This window comes from Rousettus aegyptiacus, unplaced genomic scaffold (genome assembly GCF_014176215.1).
Source record: "Rousettus aegyptiacus isolate mRouAeg1 unplaced genomic scaffold, mRouAeg1.p scaffold_m13_p_1, whole genome shotgun sequence".
Classification (NCBI taxonomy): domain Eukaryota; kingdom Metazoa; phylum Chordata; class Mammalia; order Chiroptera; family Pteropodidae; genus Rousettus; species Rousettus aegyptiacus.
The window spans coordinates 18,930,549-18,949,326 of record NW_023416284.1 but is presented as its reverse complement, the minus strand read 5'-3'; the positions used below and the strand labels follow the sequence as shown (position 1 = coordinate 18,949,326).

The 18,778-nt window shown below is 55.0% G+C and overlaps 1 protein-coding gene across 2 annotated transcripts; it reads left to right on the top strand.

Annotated features, from left to right (window-relative positions):
- Positions 1 to 4,384: 4,384 nt before the first annotated feature.
- On the top strand, positions 4,385 to 17,942 carry MATN1 (matrilin 1). 2 transcript variants are annotated; one of them, XM_036231141.1, is made up of 8 exons: positions 4,385 to 4,872; positions 9,897 to 10,243; positions 12,766 to 12,988; positions 14,149 to 14,274; positions 14,740 to 15,156; positions 15,755 to 15,907; positions 16,747 to 16,827; positions 17,433 to 17,942. In XM_036231141.1, exons 1-8 carry the CDS (start codon positions 4,701 to 4,703, stop codon positions 17,480 to 17,482), a joined length of 1,569 nt encoding a protein of 522 aa, XP_036087034.1. In that variant the 5' UTR covers positions 4,385 to 4,700; the 3' UTR covers positions 17,483 to 17,942. The 2 variants fall into 2 exon arrangements, with proteins under 2 accessions (XP_036087034.1, XP_015987420.1); XM_016131934.2 differs by lacking the exon at positions 4,385 to 4,872 and adding an exon at positions 7,970 to 8,063.
- The last annotated feature ends 836 nt before the right edge of the window (positions 17,943 to 18,778 follow it).

Below are 18,778 nucleotides of genomic sequence, written 5' to 3'. Positions count from 1 at the left end.
ATGAAAGCACAGGCCTCCTTGCCCTGTCCAGCGTCTGGCTTCCAGCAGGTCCTTGAGACCAAGACAGCACACGTGAGATGTGACGAGCCACATGAGAGACCTCATGCACAGGGCCTGTGGCCCTGAAGGGACCTTGTACAGCAGCAGTTCCCAACCCTTTTGGCACCAGGGACCGGTGCTCCTGTGAGAATCTAATGCCTGATGATCTGAGGTGGAGCTGAGGCGGTGATGCTAGTGCTGGGGAGCGTCTGCAAATACAGATGAAGTTCTGTTTGCTCCCCCGTTGCTCACTTCCCGCTGTGCGACCCAGTTCCTGACAGGCCACAGGCTGGCACAGATCCACAGCCCAGGGTTTGGGGACCCCTGCCGTACAGGATGGGCAGCCCAATAACACTACAACGGCTTGGGCGGTGGGGTGAGTTAACCCACTTGGTAGATGAAGAACCTGCGCTTTGTGCTTATCGGAAGGTTCTCCACTTTGTGGGTTCTCTGCTGACTTTTGGGGAGACCAGAGATCTGTGTCCAATTAGGCACCCTGAGAATGTCTCCAGTTTTCAATGAAAAGGTTTTGAGTGTCAAGGAAAGCAGTTCCCAGGTTAAAGAAAGTTGAGAGGACTCACCCTTGGGACCACTGAGGTTTCCGGATGGCCTCAGAGCCTCTGCTGAGTATAAGAAGCAGCTTCTGTGGGTCTCTGTGGCCACAGGCCCCTGCCCAACACCTGCTGGGATGGGCTCTCCGGGAGCCAGTGCTCGCACTCCGTTCTCTCTCCTGGGACTCCAGGAGGAAGCCTGTCTAATTAGCCACCAAGAGCGTTCTGACAGGCAGCGGGCTTGCCAAAGAGCAGCCAGCACAAGGGAGCCACAGCCCTAAATGCACAGAGCACGTCTGCTAAGCAGTTTTGCTGCCACCTCAGGGGCCCAAGCTGTTGAGTGGGACACTGACCTTGCAGCTTTCTCCATTCCACCTGCTGGGGGGACAATCCGGGCAGGGAGAGAGCCTGGCCAAAGGCCCGGAGATGCGACCGCATGCTAGAGGATGACACCAGTCTGGGAGCCTCACCTCTGATAAATCGCAATTTACAACCGTGAAAATAAGTTCGGCCCTGACTTCGACAGGGCCACGTTGCTGGAATTTCATACGTCGGCGGAGCTGAATTCCTATCAGAGGGCTTTGAGAACAGCCAAGGTATTTATTCTAAAGCACTTCAGATGGGACAATGGAAGGACCAAGGAGCATGCCAGGGATGTCGCTGTGTACCTTCCCAGCTCTCTGACCTGGGGAGACGAGGTCAGGCATGTCAAGGGAAGTGCGGAAAGGGAAGATTTAAGTGTTCCTGGGGTTGGACAGCCTTCTGAAGGCTGTAAACAATCCTCGGCTGCCTGTAGTCACTCCGTGGGTCAGAACAGGGCCTGTCTTTGCTCCCAGGTCACCAAACTCCACAGGGTGCTTTCCCAGGTACCTGTCATTGCGGAAGGTGCCCCAGTGGTAGGGGCCTAGAGACCGAGCTAGGAGAGTAACCAGTGGGCTGTAGTTTGGGTACGTTAGCACTTTGTCCTTCCCATACTGACCCTGAAACAACGTGTCCTAAACTGAAAAATGCTGTATTTCCTTGTCAGTCCCCTGCCCTCCCTCCCTCCCTCCCTTGTTCAATGCCCATGTATACCACTCGAGGTAGGCAGAGTTCTAAGACGGCCTCCAGTGACTAAGACCTTGTTGAGTTCTCTCCCCTTGAGTTTGGGCGGAACCCGTGACTCTGACAGGATAGTCACTCTTATGATTAGGTTCTGTTACATGGCACAGTTGACTTTAAGAAAGGGAGATGATCTTGGGTGAGCCTGACCTAATCAGGCGATGCCTCGAAAGGGCCTGGGCTTTTCCTGAAGGGGGGGACTTGGCATGGGAGAGATCTGAAGCATGAGAGAAACTCGGAGGGGACCACATGACAAGGAACTGTGGGTGGCTTCTAGGAGGTGTGAGTGGCCCTTGGTTAACAGCCAGCAAGAGGACGGGGGCAGGGGAGGGGGTTCAGTCTGACAACCTCAAGGAACTAAATTCTGCCAACCACAGTGTGAGCTTAAAAGAGGATCCTGAGCTCCAGAACAGAACGCAGCCCAGCCAGCATCTTGATTTTAGCCTGTGAGGCACTGAACAGAGAGCCCAGTTTAGTTGTGCCCAGACTTCTGACCCGCAGAAACTGTGAAGTAACACATTTGTGCTGTTTTAAGCTGCTAAATTTGTGGTAACTTGTTACACAGTAATAGAAAATAAATGTACCACCTCTTCCCAATTTGGAGGAAGTTTTATTTTTCCCCTCCTTAAACTTCAAAGAGGCGGCAGCAGCGGCAACATTCCTGAATGTCTAAGGTCTTGGTCAATGTAGATTTAGAGTTTTGAAACTGAAGGATGAAACAGGCAAGCTGACCACGGTTCACACATCTTCACGTATGCTTCTCAAGCCTCCAGAGGCTCTGTTTTGAGGCTGAGGGGAAAACAGCAGGAATTTCAGGCAGCATGAATAGAGAGTTTAGGTACTTTGGAAAATGTGGGAGAAAAATATATTCTGTTCTGCTAGCTGAAGGATTGCATTAAATTCAGAGCCCAAATCTTGAAGAAGGAAAGAGACGAATTAAAATATCATTGGGAGCTGACACCAATGACGTTAGGGAAGAATCGGCTGGGTCAGGGCGTGGCCATGATCTTCAGGATATGATCCACCGGCAGACTTGGGTGGAATGCTTTGGGAGAGAGCAAGCCATGTCCCACCACGGGCTGCACAGCAGCTCCCCGGAGACAGAGAATTTATGTTCTACACAGGAGGTTGGATGAGACGGTGGTTTGGTTACATCAGGACCACCTGGAGAGCTTAGACATACAGATTGGCTGGGTCCGGAATGGGAAAATCTTCATTTTTCTTTTGAAAAACCTTAACCAAATTTATCAACAGTTCGGGGGTAACTGAGGGAAGGAGAAAACAGAATAACTTACAAATGCATCTAGATAAAGATTCTGCCCAGAGCCCCACAGATTCCAGCCAGCCCTAGGGTTCTGCACGAGTACCTCCCTTCCTTGCCTTCACCTGCCCTACCTGTCAGGGCTGTTCTCCCCCACCCACGGGGGAACCCCAAACATGGGCTCATCTTAGATTCTCACACTTGATAAAGCAAATCCTGAGACAAGGACTTGGGTACAGGTAGTTTATTTGGGAGGTGGTCCCAGGAAATAAAGTGAGGGGGTCATTGGGGCAGGGAAGGGATAAAAGCCAATAAAAACTGCATTAATAAAAAGTTCACCTCTGTGGGCAATTGGGGATCACTCCTGTTGGGGACCCTCCAAGGGACTGTGAAGAGCACACCTCAGAATTGTCCAGCAGGGGACGGGAAAGCTGGGGCATTTATCTGCATCGCCCATCCCCTGGGGATGTGAAATACCCAGGCTGCCTTGCTCACTGTCAGTCTGACGGGAACAGCCACCGAAGTGGTAATGAACCAGTTGATGCCCTGTGCCGTGGTGCAGGGCATCACCTGGGTTCGCTAAGGTTCCCAGTGCAAAACCTAAGCCCGGATCCGCCTGTTCACTCCCTCTGCAGTGTGACTGACAGGGGGAGCCCTTCCCCACAGGAAGCTCTCACAGCTGCCCCCAGGGCTGTGGCCTGACCCTCTGGCCCCAAGAGGGCACCTAGCATAGGTGGACTTCGCATTTCTAACGACATCTCCAGGAAAGTGTCATGGGAGGCATGCCAGATAGACTGTCTAGATGACCTTTGAATTTCCTTCAGAGCCTGAGAGTTGAGATTTTGTGTCTCTTCCCTGCCCCAAACGAAATGAGTCACTGTTTACTGAGCACAGACTCTGATAATGCTGTGTTCGGCTCTCACGGCAGCCTGGGGCGAGTGTCACTAAAACCAGTAAGCAGAATCTGAAATGGAATCTGCTGCAATTAAGGGGGAAAAATGTGCTATAAGAAGACTGAGGAGGGAGTGACTCATTCTGTGGCAGAGAAGAGAGAGGGACGGAGGAAGGGAGGGAGAGAGGCTGGCGGTGGCCTGAAAAGAGGTGGCAAGAAACAGCTTGTGAAGCGCCTTCGATACCCAGGTAAGTTTGTATTTTCATCGAGGGCGATATGGGGCCAACAGAAGCTTTTTCCACTTGGGAAGGATGACCAGAGGGTCACTGCTCACGAAATACCCACGTCCCACCCCCGGGCTTCCAGGCAGCGTCAGGCGATGCCCGCTCCTTGTCTGAGGCCGTTAAGAGAGACCGTTGCTCTCTCTCTCTCACGTCCACGTGGCTGGAGATGAAGGCTGGGACGCAGTGGCATGGCAAGGCGGAGGTGGGCTTGAGACGACCCGCGTGGGGCCGCGTCTGTCTAGCCCCAGCCCTTGTCGCGCGAGAGAAACACACCCTGCGTAAGCCACTGCGACTCGAGGGCTTGTTTGTCACTGCAGATCGGCCCATTCTATCCTGACTCACGCAGACGCCATGGTGTAAACATCGCTGACGCAGCGTCCCGTGCATTTCATTCTCGACCACGCTGTGACTCTGGCCTTGAGATCCCAACTTACAGATGTGAAACGGAAGAGCAGGAAAGTGAAGGGCTCCGTCCGAAGTCAACACAGCTAGCAGGTGACAGAATCAAACCCAGCCCAGTCCGACTCCAAAGGTTTTTTTTTTTCACTTCACAGGGTTCCTCAAAGTCTGGCATGCATGCCACTGGCAGAACACAAGATCATTTTTGGTGCCAAGTGGATGGAAACATTGAATTTAATTTGTTGCAAATTTATTGGAAGGCGTATTGGAATAAATACATAAACTACCTCAAATCAGTGATTTCACGGCTATTATGTCTCAGGAGGAGGAAAGTTTTTTCAAAAAGTAAGTGGATTTAAAGAGAAAGATGAATAAATAAATATCGATAAAGGCATATGTGGGTCCGGCCAAATTGCAATGATGATGGGCCAAGGATGGAGGGGACTTGCTGCTCCAGACCGGTTCCTTCTCTCATCACGAGAGCTCCAGATAACCAGGTTTGCCGTTTAGGAAAAGAAGTGAGCCTGGGGGTGTCAGGAGGGGGAGTCCCGTGCGCTTTGCACTGAGCCACACGCTGCCTGGGGGCCTCTTGCTTTATCACAAATGGTCTCTCTTCCGTAAAACACTAAAGGCTTTTAGTTTCTGGAAACCTGAGGTGTGTGAAAACAAGGACCGAGAACAGCAGGAACCCTTCATGGCTGCTGTCTGTGAGCAGCCTCCAGGAAGGCCCCTCAACGCATTTTTTTCTCTGGTCAATACCGGACATACTGTTCCCACTTCTGATTCCTGGGGAAAAATGTTTCACACCTTAAAAACACAAATATTTATCTTCTTTCCTCAATATATATGCTCAACTTCCACGCCTCCTCCCCTCCCGTAAGCCCTTGCTCTCGCCGTGAAATGTTAAAGCTGCCCCTTTTGGGGGGAATCCATCTCTGCTCCTGAAAACTTACCTGTAGCATATTTCTGTGGCTCTGCTAATGAGCGGAGAATGACACAGAGAAGGCGCCTGTGTTCCTCCGAGGAGTCCACAGAACTGCCATTCAGAGCGGAGCTGAAAGAGCCAGTTCATGGGCTCAGCTGCTGCCCCGGCCAACGCAGCTTTGTACCCTGAGCTCTGGACACAGCCCTGTCCACCGGGGAGAGGGGGCGGTGGGCGAGGGGACTTCGGCTCACGTTCTCCTCGTTCGCCTTCAGCAGGGCCGCAGCAAGAGCACTCTGCCTCTGTCGCTGTCAGCCTCCATCGCAGACTCCGGTCTGACTCTTCGCCATTAGTTCCTTCTTTCAATTCGTATCTGTATTTGCTCATCAGACACCCTGTTCCAGGCACTATGCTGGGTCCTGGAGATTCGGTGGTGGCTGAGACAGGCAAGACCCCTGCTCAGACTGAGCTGACACCCTCTGGGTGGCGGGGGCGGAGAGGGGGGCAGGTAACACATTTATAACACGGTTTGGGGAAGTGATGTGTACCACAGTCATTAGGCCTGCAGTGTCTCTGGAGAAGAGAAATTAGACTTACGAGTTGTAGAGAAAAGAAACCTACAGCCTCTTGGTTTTTGGAACTGGGGAGGGCTATGAATTATACAAATAAATTAAACTTAAATGGGGGAAGTCAGAGGAAATGCTATTAACTTGCTCGTTCGCTAAAGCTGGGGCAAAGGAGAATGAGACCCAAGTTCCAGGCTTGGCTTTGCCTCTGAACTGGCTGGACGGCTTCGGGCAATCACTCGGGGTCTCCATTTCTCATCTGACAAATGGGCTAATATACTTGGATCTGCCGGGATCACAGGTTTGTTGGGAGAACATAGGAGATACAGTGATAAAATGAGTGACTGCAATTACCGGTGAAGATTATGAGAATGTTGGTCGGCTGTGCCGGGCAATCATTTTTTTAAAAAATGTATGTACATTTTCTTTTATCGAGGTATAATTTACATAGAGTGAGGTACACAGGTCTTGAGTGTTAATGAGTCTAGCCCCTGGGAAGATGATAATTCTTCCTCACATGGTTCCAGTGAGGTGGGCAGGCCACGCAATGTCATTCCCATTGCATGATAACAAGCTGAGGCTCAGAGAGGTTAAGTCACCAGCTCCAGGTCACACAGCCGGTCTGCAGCAGAAGTGGATTTGAATCTGGGTCTCTTGGGCGGTCAGGCCTGCTCCTTTTGCTTTATCCCGTCAACTACTGGACCTAGATGCACCTGTAGGAACATTCCCGGTTATGCTCCTTTATTCTCGCCTCCTCCGTGCAGACCGTGGGCTGGGCTAGATGCGGAGACCCATCAGCCAGACTCTTATCTGCTCACGGGTGGGACAGAGGATGCAAAGAAGCTCAGGAAGGCTGGAGGCTGGCCCGGGGGCGTGGGGGAGAGGTGGGCATGGAGAAGGCACTGCCACCAAGTTACGTCTGAACAAGCAGGGTGGCTGAGAGCAGCAGCCTAGGGCCCTGTCCTGGCAATGACAACTCTAAGCTGTGTGGCTTTAGACAAATTATTTCGCCTCTGTTTTCAGTTCCTCATCTGGGAAATGAGGAAAATAACAGTAGCTGCCTTACAAGGTTGTCAAGAGAATTAAATGAGACAGTTCACAGAACTCTGCTCCTCTAATCGACCCTAGGAGGTAGCACTGTTAGCATCTCCAGGTTCCAGATGAGGAACTGGAGGCAGAGAGGGGTGAAGCAACCTGAAGACGGTCACACAGGTAGTTTATAGCAAACCCAGCTAATCTGGCTCCAAGTCTGTGCTCTTGACCATCTTCTGTACTGCTTTGCACCTACCAGGTACTAATGTATGTGTTACTCCAATTATGATCTTGAAAGATTCCGTTAGGCAGTGTGAGTGGGAGAAAAGGCATTCTGGGCAGATGGCCCCGCGTGTGCAACAGGCCAGAGGAGAACTCCGGGCATCCGGGTGCAGCTGGAGAGACAGGCTTCCGTGGAGAGGCAGGCGGGGGACAGTGGAGACTGCAGCAGGGAAGTGTGTTCAGTGAGGAAACGGGGGTCGGAATTGCAGGTGAGGGAAGAATTTGCGTGTGGGATGAGGGTGCCAGGCAGGGCTGGGCCGTGAGGCCATGAGACTCAGGCTTCCCTGAGCTTGGAGTGGCAGTTTCGGGTCAGTGCAGGCTCCAGCCCCTGGAGGAGCCGCCCTCCACCCACCTGAGATTTCCTGAATTCCAGCTGCAGCGCTGGTCGCTCCTGCAGGCAAAGAAGCCCTTGTGGTTGGAGGGGCCTCTTGAGCCCAGGCCAGGCGGCTCCCTCCCTCTCTGGGCACACACACCTCTATTCAGCCCGGGCCCCGCCCCCCCAAGGGGGCTAGGGGCAGGGGCAGGATGCCCCACGTCAGTGGGGGGCCGCCTGGCTGGGAGGCTGGGCAGCAAGGTTGATAAGACCGGGACCCCACTGGCCCCCACAACTGTGCTGGCTGCTGCCCGTGCTGCCAGGACCATGAGGGTCATCTCTGGCACTGGCCTCGTGCTCTGCGGTTTGCTGCTGCTCCTCCTGGCCCCACGCACACTTGGCCTCGCCCCCCAGTCCAGAGGTGAGGGGACCTATGTGAGGTGGGGACGCTGGAAAAGTGGCCCCTGAGCAACAGCCTGGGGTCTGAGCACTGAGATGGGCAGAGGTTAAACGGGACTCAGGATGGGGAGAGGGGCAGGGAGGCAGGGTCGCCAGCAAGCTGGCACAGGGCAAACAGAGATGGTTACATTCATAAGGGCCAGGGCAGGAGCGACCCCCAGTCTATTCTGTCGGGGGACATGACTGGGCCTCTCTCTGGAGCCCCAGAGCCTTTCCTGGGGTATCTCTGCACCCAGGCTGCCCTTGGAAATCATGCAAGCTGCAGGGACTGCTGTCTCTCAGGTCACTGAGAACAGAAGCTACGCAGAGAGCTGCTGATGTCTGGAGCTGCCCCAAGCCCGAGTCAGGGCTGCACTCACGGTTCTGAGGTGAACACAGCCCTATGGGGCTGAGACTTTATTCCCCTTCACCAGCCCTTCCAGCCCTTCCCAGATCGGGCTCTCGCATGCTGTGCCACTCCCAGAGTTTCAGCCTTGGCCGCTGAATCCTAGAATGATCAACTTATCTCGTACAGATGGGGAAACTGAGGCTGGAGAGGGGAGGACCTAAGACCATGCAGTAAGAGAGCCCCAGAGCCTCCTGGCTCTTGATCCCCTTCTCTATGGTGTGGCTAATTCCTTCTCCCTCTCTGGGCCTCAGTTGAGCTATTCGTAGCCTTAGCTAGTGAGAACCAGGGAGTGGCTGGAAGGTCATCTAAGGTCCCTTGAGTAACTCTGATGCTGGGGTCTAGGGCACTGAGGCTGTGAGCTGGGAGAGCCCAGCAAACCCTCCTCTTCCCGATGCTTCTTGCATCCTCGCTTGGAAGCAGCTCTGCTCAGTTTGATTGCGTGTGGGATGGAGAGGGAAGGGCCTCCGTACTGCGCCCGGCTGGCTGCAGGCCCAGGCCACTGATAACATCAAGCAGTAAGCCTTTCCTCCCCGCCGGACAGATGGAAAACTGAAGCTCCTAAGGGTGCGATGCCCAGTCCAGAGGCGCCGAGTGGCTGAGCTGGGATCTGAACGCTGGTCTGCCTCACTCCGTCCCCCACGCACCTACCTCCACATGGTGCTGCATCCCAGGGTGTCTGGAAAGACGTCCTGCCTTGGGGGTGTGTCGTGGGGGCCCACCTGGTCACGCTGCGAAGGTGGCCAGTAGGAATTCCTGCCCTTTTCTCCGGCCCTTGGACACCAGCCAGCAGGCCGCTGGGCTGAGGGAAACCGTGTCCACTTTGGTGATTCGCTTTGAAGCTTGGATGAAAGAGGCCATATTGACGGGCACGGCGTTAGCCCTCAAGGCTGTGCCCGCCCTGGAAGGCCCACCCTCGGTGCCCTCTTGCCCGGCTGGGAGAAACAGCTGCCCCTTGTTTATGAGCCATTCCAGACTGAAACCTGAGAAGCAGGTTTTAAGGGCCGTTCTTGCTTTCGCGGCCCGCTGAGCACCCACTGCGTGCTCAGGCCTGTGCTGGCACCGTGTACGCACTTTTGCTTGTCCTCAAAAGATCCTGCAAGGAAGGGATTATCAGCTCATTGTACAGACGAGGAAACAGGCTCAGGGAGGTGGCGTGAGTTACCAAGGCCAGGATTTGAGCCTTTCTTTATCAGGCGCTGAGCTGTGGGGCCTCTGGCGAGTTGCTTGCTGAATGCCCACTGGCTGGCAAAAGGGCCCGGCCTGCCTGGTCAGGTTCAGTCTACTCTGCCTGAGGCCTCTTCGGGATCTAAGTGGCTCCTGATGCTCTGCTCCTCCGCCTGAGTGTCTTGGCCCTGTCTCCTGACCTCTGCCCCCAACTCGGCCTTCCTCCCCCGCTGTCCTTCCCAGGGCGCCTCTGCCGGACCCGGCCCACGGACCTGGTGTTCGTCGTCGACAGCTCCCGCAGCGTGCGGCCGGTGGAGTTTGAGAAGGTGAAGGTGTTCCTGAGCCAGGTCATCGAGTCGCTCAATGTGGGGCCCAACGCCACCCGGGTGGGCGTGGTCAACTACGCCAGCTCGGTGAAGCAGGAGTTCCCGCTGCGCGCCCACGGCTCCAAGGCCGCCCTGCTGCAGGCCGTGCGCCGTATCCAGCCGCTGTCCACCGGCACCATGACCGGGCTGGCCATCCAGTTCGCGGTCACCAAGGCCTTCGGCGATGCCGACGGTGGTCGGTCCAGGTCCCCCGACATCAGCAAGGTACGTGCCCCTCACGCGCGCGGCTGGGATCCTGACGCTCGCGGCCCCCGCCGGGCGCCGAGAGCTTCTCCGGCGGCCGCCTTCATTCATTTTCTCAACGCCCGGGCAGGGCGCCCGTTGCACAGTTGGGAGCAGACCCAACTAAGAGACGTGGCCGAGCTGAACCCATCTCTCCGCACCCTTCCGACCCCCGGCGAGCACTTGGTTATTTCAGTTTAATTGATGTTGGCCCCGCGGCCAGTCTGACCGCCTCGAAGGCGGAGCGAGACAGTCCAGATGTTCGCGTGGTGGTAAAGGGTGTGGATGGCGCCACCGCCAGCCTCTCCGGGTTCAAGCCCTGCTCCACCGTGCTAGCTGTGCCACCCCGAGCAAGTCACTTCATCTCACATGCCTCAGTTTCCTCATGTGTAAAATGGGATAACACAAAACCTTCTCCAAGGGCTCGCAGGAGGACTCGGTGAGTTCACATGCACGAAGTGCTCAGAACAGTGCCTGGTACCTAATGAGCCCCTCTAAGCATTAGCTAATTTCTTATTTAATGAGCCTCAGAGGGCGGGGGCTCAGCAAAATGAAGCGATGCTCCCCGAGTCGCACGGTCAGCGAGGGCTCCCGGCGGGGTGCTGAGCGTTTTCACAAACCTTGTACCCACGGTGTAATAGGTCAGGACTCGGCCCGGGGCCTGCGAAGCCAGTCAGGGGTCCTCTCCCCGCCAGGGGTCACGGCCCTTGCCGGCCTGAGGACTCACCGCTTACCTGCCCAGGGCCCCAGCCCGCGGGAGTACTCGGTCTCATCCCACCTACGCCCTGCTCGACCGGCATGCCGTAGCTGCCGACACACGCCTGCCGAATGAATACAGTTCTGCTCGGAGGTGGTGCCCCCGCTGATGAGAAAATCGAGGCATGGGGAACTAAGCCGCTTGCTCAGCTAATACGGGGTAGCACTGTTCCCTGACAACGGCGAACGACCCCAACCATTACGGCCCTCAAAGAAATGACACGTCAGGGAGCCTGTTGGTCTTTTGTGGGGGGCACTTACGAGTTCCTTCATGAGGTTAGTGGTCATGGTGGCTGGGAGGATGTGGTGGCCTGGGATGATCCTAAGGGAGAGAGGTGGCGAAAGGGAGGGTGGTGGCATCTGTAGTTGTCTGTTAACTGTTTCATCCCAGATCAGCCCAGTGGCCTGGGGTGGGCAAGTGAGGAGAGGGTTCCTTCATCAGCTGAGACAGAGACAGAGGGCCTGGGGGAGCTGGCACCAGACATTAGGCATCCAGCCTGGAATTCATCTGTGGGAAGTCCTACAAGGTGGATCCAGAGTCCCAAAAGCGGGGTTGAAGGGAGACAGTAGGGACTCAAGGAGACAGGGGGCCTCAGGGAAATACACGAGGCAGTGAATCGTCACTGCTAGGTTCTCGGCGCCAGGAGCCCAGGCCTTTGGAGGGGAAGAGATTGTGCCAGCTCACTCCCCAGGACAATGACACTGCAAGGCAGTTCCCCTTCCGGGCTTCCTACCCTCAATCACCTCACCTGAGCCTCACCACAGTCCCCTTTCTCAGAAGAAGAAATGGAGGCTCAGAAGGCGAGCTGTAACTTATAGAGCTGCATTTCTAATGCAAGCTTGTCTAAACCACTATAATACAGGTCACAAGATGGGGCTTGGGGACTCAGGCCAGGGGTAAGGACCACGGAACCAGAAGCAGATCTAGGTCAGAAGCAGATCTAGGAGGAGGCACCACCTCCGAGCAGAACTGTATTCATTCGGCAGGCGTGTGTCAGCAGCTACGGCATGCCAAGGGTGCTGGAGGCCAGGTCCCAGCCTCAGGCAGAGCTGTGAGGACCCAGCTTCAAGGGCATGCTCAGGAAGCGGGTGATGAGGGCCAGGGTCCCCTTCTGTTTCTCTGTAGAAGAGGAGCCTTGTGAGAAGGCAGCAGGCAGTCTTTTCCTCTGTGGGAAGGGCATGTAGCCACCTGGGAATGCAGGGAGAAAAAGTGGCATCTTCCTTCCCTTTCCTGGGATGTAGGAAAGACTCCCAGGATCTGAAAGGGAAGGATCGCTGGACTGGCGACCTAGCTGCATTCATTAGCCTCTGATGCTCTCTGGTGGCCACGGGGTAGAACTGCACCGTGTTGGGCACACTTTGTTTGACCCTATCCTCAGCGTCCCCAGACCGAGGGGGAAGACATGGCCCTGTCCTCTATGGTCACAGGGCTGCCTGTCTGAAGGAAGAGGCATTCAGAGGCCTTAGTCAGATGAAAGAACAAACACTTCAGCCAAGACTTTCAATTAAAGGAAACCTGCCTCCTCTTCCTCTAGCCAAGTTCTCTTCCTTGGGGGCATAACCTTGGTGAGGAATCAGATCTGCCTCCAACCAACCAACTAGCCGTGTGACCTGGGCAAGCCACTCTGCCTCTCTGGGCCTCAGTCTCTTCTTCTGCCTACGGTCCTGGGGCTTACTGGCGGGCCAAGCGGGCCAGCCCACTGCGGAGAGGGGGTCCCGCTCCTCATACGTGTCCCTGTGCGTTGCAGGTGGTCATCGTGGTGACAGACGGGAGGCCCCAGGATAGCGTGCGGGACGTGTCTGCACGGGCCCGGGCCAGCGGCATCGAGCTGTTCGCCATCGGCGTGGGCCGCGTAGACAAGGCCACGTTGCGGCAGATCGCCAGCGAGCCGCAGGACGAGCACGTCGACTATGTCGAGAGCTACAGCGTCATCGAGAAGCTGTCCAAGAAGTTCCAGGAGGCCTTCTGCTGTGCGCGGGGCGGGGCGGGGCCAGGGCGGGGTGGTAGCCTATGGCCTATATCCCGCTGGGACTGAGATAGAGCGGGCCTCTGGGGTGGACCAGGGCTGGGGGCAGGGCCTAAGTTTGTTTGGGACAAGGTTGGAGGTGGAACGTGGGTCAGATTGAAGTGGGACTGGCACCAGGGGCGGGGCCAAAATCCGAGGGCGGGGCCCCAGCCTGGGGTTGAGGGAGCTGGGGAGAGGCGATGCCAAGGTCCCTTTTATAGGGCAGGGTCCTGGCAGGGATCAAGGAGGGGCGGTAAAGAGAGGGACTGAAAAAACCTGTGAGTGTTTGGATGTCGGGAGGTTTGGGTATCAGTCTTCCGCAATGCAGGAGGGTCTGAGGGGCCGGGGCCCTGGGCAGGAGAAGGTTGAGGCCATGGGAGGTGGGCCTGTGGGCAGTCTTTGGGCTGTGACCAGTCAGAAGGGGCGCGGTCTCACATAGAATGGGGGCGGGGCCAGTGCAAGGACTTTTCCCCATTTATAAAATGGGTCTGAGAAGAGCATGTATCTTCTAGTGAGGATTCAATGAAATTACACATGGTACAGAGCTCAATAGGTTGCATTTAACACGTATTTGCTGAGCATCTTCTGTGTGCTGTGTTCTTCACTGCATGTGCTGTTCTAGATGCTTGGGATACAGCAGTGAACAAAACAGATGAAAGGTCTTACCTGTGGACTTTACCTTTTTGGCAGAAAGTTTTAGTTTTATCATTTGCATTTTCACCTTCTTCAGGGACATAGTTTCTGGTGCTGTGATTCTGGCCCTGGGCTGAGGGTCTAGAGCAGTGCCCAATCTTTTTGGCACCAGGAACCGGTGCTCCTATGAGGATCCAATGCCCGATGATCTAGGGTGGAGCTGAGATGGTGATGCTAGCACTGGGGAGTGGCTGCAGATACAGATGAAGCTTTGCTTGCTTGCCCGTCACTTATCTCCTGCTGTGTGGCCCAGTTCCTAACAGGCCACGGACCAGTACCGGTCTGTGGCTCAGGAGTCGGGGACCCCTGGTTCAGGCCTGGATCCTACCCAGTCAGGGCCTCAGTTCCCCTGAATGTGTGAGGGGGCCATCCTGGCTTAGATGCCCAAGGCCCTGTGACTGCAAGATCCTGAGTCTCCCCTTGTCTCCACAGTGGTGTCAGACCTGTGTGCCACGGGAGACCACGACTGTGAGCAGGTGTGCATCAGCTCCCCAGGCTCCTACACCTGCGCCTGCCGCGAGGGCTTCACCTTGAACAGTGATGGCAAGACTTGCAATGGTCAGTGGGCTGGACACAGCCGGCCCTGGGGGTAGGATCGGGGAGGGACAGCATGGGGCCTCGGCTACTCCCCAGCCCATTTGAGCCTCCCTGCTCTTAGTCTCTGGACCAATCTTCAAAGGTGGTAGAAGCCTTCTAGAGTTCGGTGTCTGCAGAAAGTCCTCTTCTGACTTCTGTTCCTCTTTTTCTCACAGTGGGTGGTGGGCTTAGTGTGCTGGAAGGAGTCACATAGTCTTGAGTTCAAGTCTTGGTGCCACTGCTTCTGAGCTGTGTGATGTAACAGCTTTCGGAGCTTCAGTTTTCAATGCTGTAAAATGGGGCCAGGAACTTTGGCTTCATAGAGAGAGTTCTGAGGACAAACTGGGATGATCCTTAGCATAGAGCTTGGTGTGCGGTAGGAACCCAGGCGGCAGTCGGGATGGATGACTGTCTTTCCGCTTCATCTCCTCTTCCCATTCTCCCCAGTCTGCAGAGGCGGCGGTGGAAGTTCGGCCACGGACCTGGTCTTCCTCATCGATGGATCCAAGAGTGTGCGGCCCGAGAACTTTGAGCTGGTGAAGAAGTTCATCAACCAGATCGTGGACACGCTGGATGTGTCGGACAAGCTGGCCCAGGTGGGGCTGGTGCAGTACTCGAGTTCTGTGCGCCAGGAGTTCCCGCTGGGCCGCTTCCACACCAAGAAGGACATCAAGGCAGCTGTGCGCAACATGTCTTACATGGAGAAGGGCACCATGACCGGGGCTGCCCTCAAGTACCTCATCGACAATTCCTTCACCGTGTCCAGTGGGGCGAGGCCTGGCGCCCAGAAGGTGGGCATCGTCTTCACTGATGGTCGGAGCCAGGACTACATCAACGATGCTGCCAAGAAGGCCAAGGACCTGGGTAGGTGCTCCCTCCTGGACTCCGAATGCCACTGATGGCTAAGGGTACATGGTGCAGCCCAACTGTAATCAAACTTAGGGATCTGTTCTGATTAGTGCCCTAAACCTGGGTTCAGTTTGAATGAGGAAGGTTTGGTTCATCCATGTCTTTCTTATACTGGTGTCAAAACTGAGGCCCCAGAAAAGTGAGTGGCTTGTTTTGGTGGTCCTTTTGTAGGTGGGGCTTGGAACTTTTCCAGTTGAATGTTTCCAAGGACACACCAACTGTTGGAAGGCAGCCCCACTTTGGGACAAACCCAAGTCTTAGTTTTATTGCCTATTAAAATAGGATAATAATAACCACCAGATGATGGTTATGAGAGTTAAAGAAGATTACCAAGCTTCCAGGAAGTCAGGACAGGTCTATCATAAGGTAGAATCTCAAAAAATACTGATTTCCACAATGTCTTCCCCCCCACCCCAGGCATTGTGCCTGCAATTCCAGTAGCTGCCACCAGGTGGAGTCTGGTGTTGATTTCCTGGGCATTCTCCAAGAGGCCCAGCCATGCATGGCTGCCTGTCCCCGTGGCCACCCTTACTTGTCTGGTTCCTCTCCGCAGGCTTTAAGATGTTTGCCGTGGGCGTGGGCAATGCTGTGGAGGACGAGCTGAGAGAAATCGCCTCGGAGCCTGTGGCAGAGCACTACTTCTACACGGCTGACTTCAAGACCATCAACCAGATTGGCAAGAAGTTGCAGAGGAAGATCTGTGTGGGTGAGTGAGGCCAGAGCTGGCATCCATGGGAGGGGCAGGGGGGCTCTGGGGGTGGGGCAGGGAGTCATCTTGGAACTGGATGTGGGCGGAGAAAAGCAGGAGCTGGCGTGGCACCCAGAGGTGGCAGAATCAGGAGGTGGGCCAGTCTCTTGTCATCGCGAGAGTGTTGAACAGAGTGTATGAACAGTGCTCATTACACAATTGGCACTGTTCTCCTTGCTCTCCAAATATTAAGTCGTTCAATCCTATTCGGTAAGAGTATTATTGTCCCATGTCACAGACAGGAAAACCGAGGCCGGAGGGGTGGAACAATGGTTAATAACTGGAGGAGCCGGGATTTGAATCCTGCCACCTCCCCTGATCCTGCCTCGTGACCTTGTCAGCTGGTTGCCAGTGGTAGAGAGCATGAACTCTAAGCTAGACGTGCCTGCGTTGGCATCTTTGTTCTGACACTGACTAGCTATTGGTCGTGGACATGTGGTTTCCCTTCTCGGATTCTTAATTTGTAAAATGAGAATAATGACTTCAATCTCAAAGGATTAGGATGAGGAGTCACCAAAATGACATAAAGGCCCCTAACAACAGTGTCCTGCACGTAGTAGGTACTCGGCCTGGTGATGCTGTTATTGGAGCTCTCTATCAGGGTCTAGGGGGTCAGGAAGACCCAAGAGCTCTGTCTCAAGAACTCTAAATGTCTCTCTGCCTCCTCCTCAGATGTCCTAGGCCACGCACTCCCCCAAGACTCCCTAGTCCAGGCCCTGGGCAAGTGACCACCCCACCTCCTGGCCAGGCACACAATCACTATCCCCTTCTCTTTCTCTACTTTCTGTCTGCTCCAGAGGAAGACCCATGCGACTGCGAGTCTATTGTGAAATTCCAGACCAAAGTGGAGGGGCTGCTGCAGGCCTTGACCAGGAAACATATCCTTTCCCAGCCTCCTCTGCAGGGAAGGGGAAGGGCAGGGGGCGGGGCACGTGGGGAGAGAAGAGGGAGCCACGCCCTCTGGTGTGTTGGAGTCAGTCTCCTCCTTGCCTGCCTCCTGCTGAAGATGGGCTGGATTCTGGACAGATAGGCTCGCATCAGCTTTGGCACTGACCCTGTCAAAAGCGAAGCTCCTAGAGGGTAAACAGAAAAACAGAGGCAGAGGTCAAGATCTAGAGATGGGCACACACAAAGTCCTGGACGCATTCAGGAAAACATGGACGCCCCACTTCTCAGGCTCTTGGTGACATGAGCCTCCACCCAGTTGGGGTTGGGTCCCAAACAGCTCCCCTGAGGTCAGGACTAGGCGGGGGACCCAAATAGCTCCCCCAGGGAGGAGGCATTCATAGTACTGCATCTGCTTTTCGGGGAGCACCATTCTGAGGGTGGTGGATGGATAAGTTCTGACATTGGGGAGCACACGTGCTATAGGGGGTGAGAGAAAGCCCTGGAAAAGAGCACTCCGCAGGAAACAGGAAGTGGGGGTCACACCATCACTGCCCTGCTCTGGTCAACCTGTACCTTTCCTTAACTCTGAGTCCACTGGAAGCTGTGAGTAAGCGGCTGGCCATCCTGGAGAACACGATCGTCTAAGGCCACCTGTCCCCGCTGCGGCTTCTCCATCTTCCCACCCCGAGCACCGCTCACAGAGTCCTGCGTGTGTCCTCTAGAGCCCCAAGTTTAGTGTAGCTTTGTCACTTAGTGAGGCGTGTTTGGAAGGGGCAGGGCCCTGGGAAGGCACCAAGCCTCGCCCTCCTCCCCCAGCCTGCTAGCCCGGCGGAGGCGGGGCTGGGGTGTGTGTTTGAGTGTGTGTACTGGGGGTGCATGAGAGGGAGCATGTGTGTGTGCGCCTCGGGGCAGGGGTGTGTCTGCTCCAGTGCAATAGTGAGAACACAGGGGTGAGTGTGAGAGGGACTGCATTTGCATTTTTTCAATCAAAAGCTTAATATATTCCCATATTTTTTTAGTTAACCCTTTGTCGACTGCAAGTACTGTGACTCTCTTTTCTGATTTCTCTATTCCTCTTTGAAAAACAATTAAATGTGATTTAACTTAAGCACTCAATGGGCCAGAGGCAGTGTGGTTATTTGGGGAGCAAGAGAAAGGACCGATGAGGGTGGCGGGTGATGGGGCTGATTTCAGGACGGTAAGGGCGTTGACGGCAGTCATGAAGGCAGCAGCTCCCAGCTCCAAACCCTCTCAAGTTCGTCCTGCCTCGACAGTTACACGTTTCTTTCCGTTTCTGGTTTCATCCTCCCAGTAACTCTACCCAGAGCAGATGAGTCATCCCCATTTCGCAGAAGGGAAAGCTGAGCGTCTCTCTGACTGATGAGATGACTTGCTCAGCACTGGGTCAGTTGGGGAGACAAGACTTGCATCCAGGACTCCAGGACATCAAAAGAAAAAGGCATTGGAGAAGAAGGGCAGTGGCTCCAGATGGGAGTCATTCATTCACTCATTCATTCATTCATGCAGACAAAAATACTTACAGAGTACATAGCCCATGTCGGACAGTGGAGAGACGGTAGCTATTAGAAACAGTCCCTGCCCTTAAGGGACTTACAGTTGAGCAGGGTGCCCTGTCACTCTCGTGCATCCGGAGGAAAAGAGAGTGGGTTTAGGTTGTACCAGGAGCCCATGGGGTGAGTGTGTGCGTGAGGTGGTGGGAAGGGTGCCAGCCTGAGTCTGGCTTGGCCCAGGTACCCCTGTTGGAGTCCTCTCCATTGGTTCCGTGTGCTTCAGAAGCTGCACCAGCATCCCCGACACAGATAACTGCAGCCTCCACCTCAGGGACCGCACAAAGGAAGGACTGCTGACCCCCAAGTCCCCCTAACCCCACCCAGGGTCTGCCAGCCTCTCCCAGGCCCCTCCGGAGCAGCGCCAAAACCT

Bases quoted from the DNA above. Each gene is read 5' to 3' on its own strand.
- MATN1 (XM_036231141.1), top strand. From the start codon at position 4,701: ATGCATGCCACTGGCAGAACACAAGATCATTTTTGGTGCCAAGTGGAT. The intron at 10,244-12,765 runs GTACGTGCCCCT...TGTGCGTTGCAG, and splicing joins GGTCCCCCGACATCAGCAAG to GTGGTCATCGTGGTGACAGA. The intron at 16,828-17,432 runs ATATCCTTTCCC...CTCTGAGTCCAC, and splicing joins GCAGGCCTTGACCAGGAAAC to TGGAAGCTGTGAGTAAGCGG.